Below are 12257 nucleotides of genomic sequence, written 5' to 3' on the forward strand. Positions count from 1 at the left end.
TGAACGGTAGCTAATGTTACTTGTTTAGTTAAGAAGAGCAACAGGCCAAGCGACTACAGCCTCACGTCAGTGGGAACAAAATGGATGGAAGATCTTCACAGGGATTTATGTGCCTTTGGGGAGAAAGGCCTCCTCAGGCACGGCTTCACGCGAGAGCAATCCCACCTTGCTGATTAGGTGGAGATGTTTGAGAAGTTAACGAAGGAGATTAATGAAAGCGAGGGGTGGCGGGGTGTGTCTCTACCAAAGGCAGTGTAAGGTACTCCTTCCCTCCGCTAGCCCGCGGGCAAGGTGCAGTCCCTGCTTAACCCTCCCCCAATGTGAAACCACAGTAGCAGGTACTTGCCCAAGGGTGACCTGCCGCCTGGCAGGGGGAAGAGCACCTGACACCTCCTTTGGCGCTGGGACTCTTCTGCATCCTACACAGAGACAAAGGGAGGCAGGCCCATCCGCTGACTTGATGGTGAAGGGACCTAGAGGTGAAGTGATTTGTTTGAACAGCTTGTTTGAATTGCCATCCAGGCCAGGGCTGTGTTGGTGGAGGGAACTGGTTTGGCCTCTGTTAGAGGAAGAGGCGGAGGGAAGCCGAATCTCTGCCTCCATGAGGAGGAGGCAGGTCAGCAAAACACAGCAGCACTGGCCTGGTCGGCTGATTGGATTAGGGTGTCGAGGTGGGTCCACGGTGAACGGAGGGGGGAGGCGATTTGGCAAGTGAGGAGAGTCAGTGGGAATAGTGAAATAACCAGAATCACATCAGACCCATGGACCAGGGCAGTCCTCTTTCCTCCAGTCCCACAGATCCCTTAGACCCATCTCTTCCCAGATGTTCACTCTCTCTTCTGATTCCAAGCAATCGGCCCTCAATACAGGCCTCTGCTTTATCCTTCTTCCTCCACCTTCATAAAACTCCGAGCCTTCTGATTCTCTTCCATAACGTCTGTCTCCGTGCCCGGTTCTCATCATTCCAGATTGGGGTCTCTACCCCTAATCTCACCCGGACCCCCTTTCCAACTCCCCACCCTTGCTAGATCTGTTTGTCACTAACTGGTGTTATTACCCTCCCAATATTTCAACTGCCCCCTCTACACCACACCACACCCCCCTGACCTGCAGCATTCCTCTCACCAAGCACTGCTTGCCCTAGTTTCACTATTTCCCCTACACCGCCACTCACAGTTGGAAGGTGAGAGCCCTCCACTTCTAGAACGTAGAACAGTACAGCTCAGGAATAGGCCACTCAGCCCACAATGTCGTGCCAACCCAAATAAATAATCAAATAGCCATCTAAATCTCTTCTGCTTACACAACGCCCACATCCTTCCATTTCCCCCACATCCATCTGAATATTTCTCTAATGTATCTGCCTCAGGCAGTGCATTTCAGGCTCCCTCTACCACTTGTGTAGAAAAAAACTTGCCCCTTACATCTCATTTGAAATTGCCCCCTTTCACCTTAAATGTACACCATCTGGTTTTAGACATTTCAACCCAGGGAAAGGATACTGTCTGTCTATACCTCTCATAATCTTGTAAACCTCTATCAGATCTCCCCTGAGCCTCCGCTGCTCCAGAGGAAACAGCCCAAGTTTGTCCCACCTCTCTCAGTAGCGCTGTAGTTCTTCCCCCAACAGAGAGCCCCTCATGAAGTTCCTCCAACAGTTGCCCCTCATTGGCCTGGCCAAACCGGCTCTCGATTGAATGACTTGTTCTTCCACCCCAGCTGATTTCTGAAGCTTAGGTGTGATGGCCGGCGTTCGCTTGTGACAAGCTATACCTGTCCCCTTGTGCAACCTGTGTCAGGCCTGCTCGGGCCATCCCCTGCTACGCCAACGACTGTATCAGTCCTGCTTCCCACACCCACACACAACTCGAACGTTTCATTACCTCTGCAGCTTACCTCCGCCCTGCTCTCACTCTCACATGGGCCACGTCCGATTTCTCTTCCTCTTCACATGGCTATCTCCATCTCAGAGGACCCAGTCCAAAATAACCCAACAGCTAACTTAGAGCCACTGTGTCAAAGAATACAGAAGTGGGGGCCCCTTCGGCCCAACTGATCCATGCTGGCAAAGATTCCCATGTAAGCTAGTCCTGTTTGTCCCATATCCTTTTAAACCTTTCTTATCCACATACCTGTCAAAGTTCCTTTTAAATGACGTCAGTGTACCTGCCTGACCACTCAATCCATATAATGTTCAGCCCCCGGGTGAAAAAGTTCCTCTCAGAAGCCTGTTAAATCTTTCCCCTCTCACCCTGAACTCCACCATGGACGGTCCCAATCCCGGCTGCGAAAGGAGGAGGGTTGGGCATGGGGCTAGGAATCCCATCCCGTCAAACCCCAGAGCTACAGAAACGCTGACAGAAGCTCCAGAGACCTCATCCTTGGGAGAGGAAGGATCTTTGAAGATGGGCTACACCTGGGGACAACTTGTAACTCTGGCCCACGACAGAGGGCTCTGGCCAGCTGCTGCCAGTGGCCTGTTTGCCAGTAGCAAGCCTCTGACCTTAAACCCATGCCCGCTAGTTCATGAGTTCTCCTCCCCCCACCCCACCAGACTATAGGCTGGCTGGTGGCATAGTGGCATCAGCGCCGGACTTCGGAGCAAAGGGTCCGGAGTTCGAATCCAGCCGGCTCCTTTGCATGTTTTCCATCGGTGCTGGGCTAAGTGTTGTAGTAACTCAGCCTTGTAAAAATAAGAAAGCCTGCTAAAAAAAAATGCTATCATGACGGTGTCCCGATGACTCCACTTGAAGTTAAGGGATTTCTTCTTCTTCTATAGGCTGCAGATTGGCCCACATTCCCTTACGCCCTAATGAAAAAAATCCCACCCTCTCTCAGTAACCCAGTCTCTCAAGTCCCGGCAACTTCCTCTCAACCTCAAACCTCCTCTGCAGTCAGTCCTTGACAACTTCTCCCACGGTGCTTCCTTAAAGGACTCCATTCCATTCTCCCCTGACAAGACTTTTCCACACGCCAATGCCTGTAAGCGATCTCCTTGTCTCCTTAACTTGATCTCCACCATAACTGACGCGACTTCAAACCACGTCTCCTCCCTTTCCTGGACCTCAGCCCACGTGGCCTCTACACCCGGTCAGAACAAGGATGCTTTCCCTGGTGCTCACTTCCCAACGTGCCTCGACGTTCACATTCCCATCTTGTCCCTCCGTTCCACTTGTCCATCTCCTCTAAAACCTTCTCCCTCCCTCGTGACACAATAGAAGGCGTTCCAACTCTTCCCTTCCCAGCGTCCAGGTGAAGCAGTGATCCACCTGCACTTCCAATCTAGTGGACTAAAAACGTAGTCTCCTCCATACTTGAGAAACCAAACCAGATCAGACATTTCTTTTAGGAAACACCTCCATTCAGGCCACGTACTTAAAGCTGAGCTTCCAGTCACTTTTACCCTCCCATCCAATCCCGCGCTGGGCGCTCTCCCTTTGGCCTCCTACATTGCCCCGACAATGCCCAAAGTAAGGTTGAGGAACACCACCTCATCTTCTGGTCTGGGCACATTGTAGCTCTGAAGAATTAGTGCAGAGCTCAGCTATTTGAGGTAACCAAGTTTTTAACTGTCTGTCTATAAACGCTGCTGGTTATTTTGTCTCCCGTCTCGTCTCGTAAGTCAGAATGAGAATCACTTTATTGCCGGTACAATCACAAGTAAATAAATGGGAACTTTTGAACAGACTCAGTAATTACCAGCAGAACAAAGAGAGCTGGGAAGATCGTTTAATGGCTGTTGTGCAGGGACAGTTGGGGTATTACACCTGAGTGAGTATTGTTGAGAAGCTGACTGCCTACAGGAAAGAAGCTTTGGAGATGACATGGAGTCCTGGTGGTGGTCATAATTTATAGTAATGGTTGCTGTGACAACCTGTGTCAGGGTTCATTCCACCCCTCTCCCTTAAAGGTTGCTTGCTTTCCCACTTCCCCAGTTCTGACCTGAAACACTGACTATTCCCCTCCCTGCGATTGATGCCTGGCCTGCTGAGGGCATCTGGCACTCTGTTGTTCTGTTGACACCTGCATTTTAAAAAAAATCAGATAATTAACTGAATTTAAATTATACATTGCTGTGATGGGATTCGAACCTGTTTATGAAATGTTGATCGGGGCTCTGGGTTACTAGCCCTGTCCTGCCTACAAACTCTTTGGAACACAGGTGCCCATCCCCGTCTCTGGTTCTGTGCCAGTCCCGTGGGCTTAAAACAGTTCCTGGGCTACATGCCTTCTGTTCTTGCATCAGTTAATCTTATCATTAAGTCGAAAAATACACACAAATCTCTCGATATGGAAACCGCGCCTCCGCAGTTTTGCGGTGAACAGTATGAAAGACAGATAAGAGTGATAAAAATAGAACAATTAGTGAAAGGGAGGCATGGGAAGGATGGGGCAGAGGATGCAGAGGGGAGAGGGGGGGAGGAGGGGAGAGAGAGAGGGGAGGGGGAGGGAGGGGGAGGAGGGGGAGGAGGGGGAGAGAGAGAGGGGAGGGGGAGAGGGGAGGGGGAGGGAGAGAGAGGGGAGGGAGAGAGAGGGGAGGGAGAGAGAGGAGGAGAGAGAGAGGAGGGGGAGAGAGAGGGGGAGGGGGAGGGAGGGGGAGGAGGGGGAGAGAGAGGAGGGGGAGAGAGAGGGGGGAGGGAGAGAGAGGGGGGAGGGAGAGAGAGGAGGGGGAGGGAGAGAGAGGAGGGAGAGAGAGGAGGGGGAGGGAGAGAGAGGAGGGAGAGAGAGGAGGGGAGAGAGAGAGGGGAGAGAGAGGGGGGAGGGGGAGGGAGGGGAGGACAGGGAGAGAGAGGAGGGGGAGAGAGAGGGGGGAGGGGAAGGGAGGGGGAGGACGGGGAGAGAGAGGAGGGGGAGAGAGAGGGGAGGGGAGAGAGAGGAGGGGAGAGAGAGGGGAGGGGGAGGGAGAGAGAGGAGGGGGAGGGAGAGAGAGGAGGGAGAGAGAGAGGGGAGGGGAGAGAGAGAGGAGGGGGAGGGAGAGAGAGGAGGGGAGAGAGGGGGAGGGAGAGGGGGAGGGGGAGGGAGAGAGAGGAGGGAGAGAGAGAGGAGGGGAGAGAGAGAGGAGGGGAGAGAGAGGGGGGAGAGAGAGGGGAGGGGGAGGGAGAGAGAGGAGGGGGAGAGAGGGGGAGGGAGAGGGGGAGGGGGAGGGAGAGAGAGGAGGGAGAGAGAGAGGAGGGGAGAGAGAGGGGAGGGGAGAGAGAGAGGAGGGGGAGAGGAGGGGAGAGAGAGGGGAGGGGGAGAGAGAGAGGAGGGGGAGAGAGAGAGATGGGAGAGAGAGAGAGAGAGGAGGGGAGAGAGAGAGAGAGAGAGAACTAGTTCAGCTGTTTGAAGGAATAAACATTTCTATGCAAATAAATCAGACTTCTGAATTTAATAATGCTCTAAGAGCTCATTTGTTTGCAGGAGGCTTCAAAAATCAGGAATTCATAATGCAGTACCACCTACTTAAGCACAATCACCCAGACATTCTCTGCATAGCTCAGTACAAAACAGCTCTGTGTTGGTGAAAATTGCAGTAGACGGGATTACAGCCATTTTAAGCAACTTTCTGGAGCTTGACAGGCATTTCAGCCCCTGGCCATTTCTCCCGCAACGCCCTGACAGAGCTGAAGCTCTCCAGTAAGCCCAAAGTTCTGGTCGGGAGATTCCAACCTCACCAGTTCTTATTTACACACGGAGCTGGGATTGGGAATTCCATTCCCTGTGCACCTGTGCTGCCCAGAGGGACAACCCTTCAAGGTGCTCTTTGTCCAGGGGATCCGTGTCCTTCTCCGATCTCCCAGAGCCGTCCCCACGCCTGTGATGATATCATGTGCAGATTCCTGACCTCAGCACCACTGCCAGCCCTCAATCTGCTGCTCGCTGTTGCGTTAGGGAGGTCACCCCGTTTAGCCCATGGCTACCGACAGAGTGGGTGCTGGCTTCCCAGAGTGAGGCACCTTGCAGAGAGAGCCCTGGAGAGGTCCTACCCCCCCTGCACCAGGCCTCCCCTTCAAGCAGGGGCGAAACCCCCAGGGTGGAGTGTTGCTGCTGTGCTGGCTTAAAAGGGAGCACCCCTGGGCTCCGTGCCGAGAACTGTAAGAACCTGCCATGTGACCTCAGGGGTAGCAGCACTAAGCTTGCAAACCTAAGGAACTTCCTGGCCTTCAGATCATTACAGATCCGTTTCCGGCCTTCGACAAGGCCTCATCCCAGTTTAGCATGACGGTTCCACAAACCCATTATGTACCTGCACCCTTCCACTAACCCACAGACACTAACTCGACTCCACAGCTGCCTGCCGTTTCTCCAAACTTTAGCCACCGCAGACTGGGAATAGAAGATGCAGTACAGGGCCTTCGGCCCACTAGTTGTGCTGAGCTTTTGACCTACTGTAAAGTCAATCGAACCCTTCCATCTGACATGACACCCTCACTATTTTTCTACCATCCACAGGCCTATCTAAGAGTTTCTTAATTTGCCTCCACCACCACCTCCGATGATCCAGGCATCCTCCACTCTGTGCAAATAAACTTCCCAATAACACCTCCCTTGTACTTTCCTCCAGTCTCCCTAAAGTGAGCCATTTCCAGCCTGGGAAAATTCCTCTGCACATCTCGTACATCTCTATCAGCCCAGCTTCCACCTTTCTTCGCTCCAAAGAGAAAAGCCCTCGGTCGCTCAGCCTGTTCTCATATGACATGTTCTAAACCACGTGAAAATATGACGAGACTATCATATAATCTGGCGCTGATTCACCCAAAAAATCTTGTACCCAGTCCATGCCATTGTCCACGAATGCCACCTCACAAGTCAGCACTGATGTAATTATATTATGAAGTACATTAAATAATTATTATTATGTTTACCTGTGAAATGGAGCAATGAATTCCATTCAGAAACACTTATTAAATACTGCCTCTATCTCTGGCGGTCCACTTGATCTATGTCTCTTATCATCTTGTATGCTCTGTCCAGTCACCTCTCATCCTCCCTTGCTCTAAAATTGAAAAGCCCTAAATTGTTCAGCTTATCCTCATAAGACATACTCTCTGATCCAATAGTCGAACTAGAACAGTTCAAATCTTACCCTTACTTGGACTCTATCTATACTGCATGTCTCTTTCTTCTGTCCTTAACTCTTTCTTTCTCCCCACCTCCCTCTCTGACCCTCCCTTGAATTTTATTCCTTTCCCTGACGCTTGCTCCTTGATGCGAGGGACGGGAGGGTGGAATGGCGCAAGAGATGGGCTGGTAGGAGGGAAGAGACAGGGAGGGAAGGTGGGAGAGTGGGTGGGAGAGGGAGGGTGGAGTGATGGGAGGGTAGAGAGGGTGAGAGTGGAAGAAGGGGCAGAAGGAGGGAGGGACTGCGATGGGAGTGGGAGATGGGAGAGCAGCGGCAGAGGGAGGGACCGACTAGAGGACCAAACTTCTCTCCACACCTTGGCCACCGTGTCAACTATTGCGGTTGCCCCTACGCCACTGCAGCAGCCTCAGTGACCCTCCCTCCCTCCTTCCTGTCACCCTGCAGGAGACGTGTTCATCCTGGTCTTCAGCTTAGACAGCAGAGGCTCCTTTGAGGAAGTGCAGCGGCTGCGCAGGCAGATCATCGAGTGCAAGATGTGCCTGAAGGACAAGACCAAGAAGGCGATGGACATCCCCATGGCCGTGTGCGGCAACAAGGCAGACCGCGCCGAGCTGCACCGCGAGGTCCTGGCCGAGGAGGGCGAGCGGCTGATCGCCGACGACGCCAACAGCGTCTACTTCGAGATCTCGGCCAAGAAAAACGCCAACGTGGAGGAGATGTTCCGCGCCCTCTTCAGCATGGCCAAGCTGCCCCACGAGATGAGCCCCTCCCTGCACCGCAAGATCTCCGCGCAGTACTGCGAGGCTTTGCACCACAAGTCCTTCCGCCTCAAGCGCGCCAAGGAGCTGGGCGCCTTCGGCATGGTGTCGCCCCTGGCCCGCAGGCCCAGCGTCAACAGCGACCTGCTGTACATCAAGGAGAAGGTGATGGGCCGAGGACAGCCCCGGGAGCGGGAGAAGTGTCTGATCCAGTGACCGGTGCCCGGGGCTGGGGCTACCCCAGGCTTGGCTCCCCCTTCCGTACTCCCCCGCCCTCCCCCCTCACCCCCAGCCCACAGGACGTCAGATTTCCACCATCACCATGCTCGAAACAGAAACTAGACACGCTGGCACTTTGTAAATAAATTGAAGTCCTTTCGCTGAATGTCTAATTGTTTCTTAGTGGGAAGCCAATGGGGAGCTGCCATTTAGCCCTGCCCACCAGCTGGCCCCGCCCAATACCATAACCCCACCCATTCCCCCCTACCCTGTCCGTAGACCCTAACTTGTGCCCGCGGTCACCAGCTAACTGCTGAACCCTGCCCACTCCCAGCCAAATCCCTCACCCGTAGACAAACTCTGCCCACAATGCTCACTCTCCATCTCTGCTCACTGTCAAACACCACCTGTCGCATATCCCCACCCATTTCCCCACTATCCTTGCCCGACTGCTCACCTTCAACTAAAGCTGCCCCTCCGACTAACCCAGCCACCTGCCAATCCCAGCTACTAACCCCTCCCACTAACCCCGCCCTTCCCCAACGCCCCTCCCCAAATAAACCTGCCTACTCCTCAGCCTTTCCCATTCACCTCACCCACTTTCCTCTCCAACAGCCCATATTTGCCCCCTCCTCCCATCTCATATGCTTTCCTGTTGCCCTGTGCCACATGCAAGCTGACCATCCAGCTCCCCCCCATGCGGAAGCCCAGCCCTGCTCTGTCTGCACACAAGGCGGGTGCAAGAACCCGGGGTGGGGGCCCGTATCGTCCCTGAATAACTGGACTCTGACAGCTCACTCTCGTACTTCAGTCACCCCTTTTGTCCTCGTGCACACAGACCCTTCTCCAAACTGCTCTGCTCAAGATCGCCAATTTTTATACAGATATGGATCGAATGGAAACTGTGTGCACCATCGAATCTCATTATTTACAAGTATAAACACCAATCATAATGCATGTATCGGGCTGTAGCCTCCTCTACGGCTGTAATGAGGGAAAACTCAGTCTGGAGGAGCAATATCTCATCTTCCATCTGGGTAGCCTCCAACCTGATGGTATGTATATCAATTTCGCTAACTTCCAGCAACTTCTCCCCTTCCCTCTTCTCTCTTGCCATTCCCCATACTGGATACCCTCTCACCCCTTCTCTTCTCGTCACCCGCCCACTGCCTCCCTCTGGTTCCCCTCCTCCTTCCCAAAGTTCCCTGGTCCACTCTCCCCTCCTATCAGATTCCTTCTTCTTTGGCCCTTTGCCTCTTCCACCTATCCTCTCCCAGATTCTTACTTTGCCCCCTCTCCCACCCACTCACCTATCATCTGTCAACTTGTAATCTTTGCCCCCCCCCTCACCTTCCCGGAACTTTTTATTCTGGCTTCTGCCCCCTTCCTTTCCTGATGAAGGGTTTTGACCCCAAAACGTTGACTCTTTATTCCTCTCCATAGATGCTGCCTGACCTGCTGAGTTTCTCCAGCCTTTTGTGTATATGGCTCAAAATTTCCAGCATCTACAGAATCTATTGTGTTTACATATTTCAGGTGTTAGTAACCAATAAAATCTACATGTTAAAGACCAAAAATACTTTAGAATTAGTAAAATAACTTTTCAGTGGCTAGTAATTGCCAACAAGCTTTCATTAGTATTCTTATTTGGTCTGGGTATGTCTGGTGGCCTTGGTTCTCAGGACTGAGCAAAGATACTATGCAAAGTTTATCTGGATCCTAAGCTTTGAGTTTAGATTGGGCGGCCATGTTTAGATTGGGCGGCCATGTTTAGTTTGGGCAGCCATGTCCAGCTTGGGTGGCCGTGTTTAGATTGGGAGGCCATGTTCAACTTGGGCGGGCATGTTCAGCTTGGGTAGCCGTGTTTGGATTGGGAGGCCGTGTTCAGCTTGGGCGGCCGTGTTCAGCTTGGGTGGCCGTGTTTAGATTGGGTGACTGTGTTCAGCTTGGGCGACCATGTTCAGCTTGGGCGACTGCACAATGTCTGCACGTTATCTTCGCCCTTGCCTTGCTGCATCTTCCATGCCTGACTGCAGCCTCCCGCCACCTGCCGGTCTGTCCCCAGCTGTCTGAACAGCAGTTGTCTCTCTCTCCTCCTTTCATTGTCAAGATCGCTCGTCTGGGCTCAGATCACCACATGGCAGTAGGCTCACCCGCAGGGAGACTCGGTGAAGTGTGAAGCTTCCCATGGCTCACCTCTCCACGTGTGGCTCTGTGTGGGGCAATGACCTTGGGTAGGGGTGGTGATGGAATGGGGGGCAGTGATGGGGGGGTTAGTGATGGAATGGAGTCAGGGATGGTAGGGGTAGTGATGGTGAGATGTGCGGATGGTGGTGGTAGGGTGTGAGGTAGAGTCGGGATGGTGGGTGACAGCAGCGTTGGAGACTGCTATGACAGTGGATTTGGGAGATGTTGGTGAAGGGGCTGTGGTGAGAAGACAGAGGGACAGCTCTGGGACAATGATGCAGGAGGCATGGGTGGACGTGGAACAAGACAGTGGTGGGTTGTGGCAGCGGAGGGAGTTGTGGGACATAGTTGGAATGTTGGTGGGGCAATGGGTGGGAATGGTGTTGGTACTGTGGTTGGAAGAGTAGTGGTGGCGATGGGCAGGGTGAGACTTGTGGAAGGTGGTGGCAGAGGTAGTGGAGGTGTTTGTGGGGGTGGAATAGGATTATCGTGGTGGGAATGTTGGTGGACTGGTGGGGTGGGGAAAGGAGGGTGGGGATGGTGGGAGTCAGAGGGGTGGGATTGTGGCGGATCCATGAAGGGTCAGCGGGACAGAGGTGGTAGGACAGTTGTGGTGGGGACATTGGGGCAGTATAGTTGTGGGGCTATGAATTTAGTTTCTAACCCTTGTTGTTCTCAGTAGCCCGTGCCTTTGCAGAAAATATTTTAAAAATTATTTTATTCAGAAATACAGCTTAGAATAAACCATCCTGGTCTTTTGAGCTGCGCCACCAGCAACCCCCAATTTAACCCTAGCCTAATCGCGGGACATTTTTTAATTAACCTACTACCTGGTATCTATTTGGAACGTGGGAGGAAACTGGAGCACTTGGAGGAAATACTGTGCGTTTCACAAGGAGGATGTACGAACTCCTTACAGAGAAAACCAGGACTGAACTCTGAACTCCGTCTCCCCAATACTGTCGCGCTAACTGCTACACTGCTGTGGTGTCTACGAATATCTCAACTAGGTGGCTGTTGTTGTTCCGAATTCCAAGCTCAAAAAATGTGTTATCGAAATACATACATATCACCCTGGGATTCAATTTCTTGTGGGCATACTTAACAAATCCATAGAATAATAACCTTAACAGAATCAATGAAAGACCACACTAACTTAGGTGTTCAGCTAGTGTGCAAAAGACAACAAACTGTGAAACTACAAAAAGAAGGAAATAATAATAATAATAATAATAATAATAATAAATAAGTAAGCAAGAAATATTGAGAACGTGATCTGCTCACCGTGTGGGAAGAGTCCAACAGCTGGTTCAGGGATCCGGTGTGATCTCGGTGATCAACTGCGCGAAGGTGGCTGAGCACGACACAGGGGTTGGGGGGGGACAAGGGAGGGTGAGAGAGCGAGAGCAGAAGCGAGGGAGGGCAAGGAGAGTTTGTGAAAGGGGGTAAGAGAGATAAATAAAGAGCAAGTGAGCGTGGTAGAGACTGGCCAGCGATTCCCACGGATACTGACCAAGGTCAGCGGGCCCCATGGACAAGAGCTGGTCACCCTAACCCAGATCAGCGTGTCCTAGGGTCGCAGGTCCATCTGTCTTGAGATTGAGGCCTTGTTGTGAGTGAGGAAACAGACTCAATAGGTCTCACAGACAAGGACTCTGGACACGCAGCCTTGGTAGTGAAGGATTTCATTTACAGAAGGCAAACATGGGAAAATGGCATCAGGAGCAACACTCGCACGCTCACAATTTACAGTAGTCGGATTGGCAATAAAACACACACGGACAATTAATAACGAATGTGGGAAAATCGCGTGGGAACAAAACACACACACACACACACACACACACACACACACACACACTCTTAATATGATATCCGCCCCCCTTGACTCTGAGCAGGCACGGTTCTTCTGCTTAGGGACAATACTCACACTCCCAACCCTATTCAATGCACAACTCACCAACAGCAGAGCAGGGTGGTCCCTGGGAGATAGTTAAAAAGAAAGCTGGTCAAGCACACGTGGCTTCCTT

The 12257-nt window shown here is 52.3% G+C and overlaps 1 protein-coding gene across 3 annotated transcripts in view; it reads left to right on the plus strand.

Moving 5' to 3' along the window:
- LOC132383072 (GTP-binding protein Rhes-like) overlaps nt 1–8310 on the plus strand; it is a 46963-nt gene extending 38653 nt beyond the window's left edge. For all 3 annotated transcript variants that reach the window (XM_059953825.1, XM_059953826.1, XM_059953827.1), the window contains exon 3: nt 7508–8310. In XM_059953825.1, coding sequence (XP_059809808.1) covers nt 7508–8037 — 530 coding nt within the window. In that variant the 3' untranslated portion in view covers nt 8038–8310. The remainder of the gene's footprint in view (nt 1–7507) is intronic.
- Nucleotides 8311–12257: the final 3947 nt, after the last annotated feature.

Source organism: Hypanus sabinus, chromosome 29 (genome assembly GCF_030144855.1).
Source record: "Hypanus sabinus isolate sHypSab1 chromosome 29, sHypSab1.hap1, whole genome shotgun sequence".
In the NCBI taxonomy this organism is placed as follows: domain Eukaryota; kingdom Metazoa; phylum Chordata; class Chondrichthyes; order Myliobatiformes; family Dasyatidae; genus Hypanus; species Hypanus sabinus.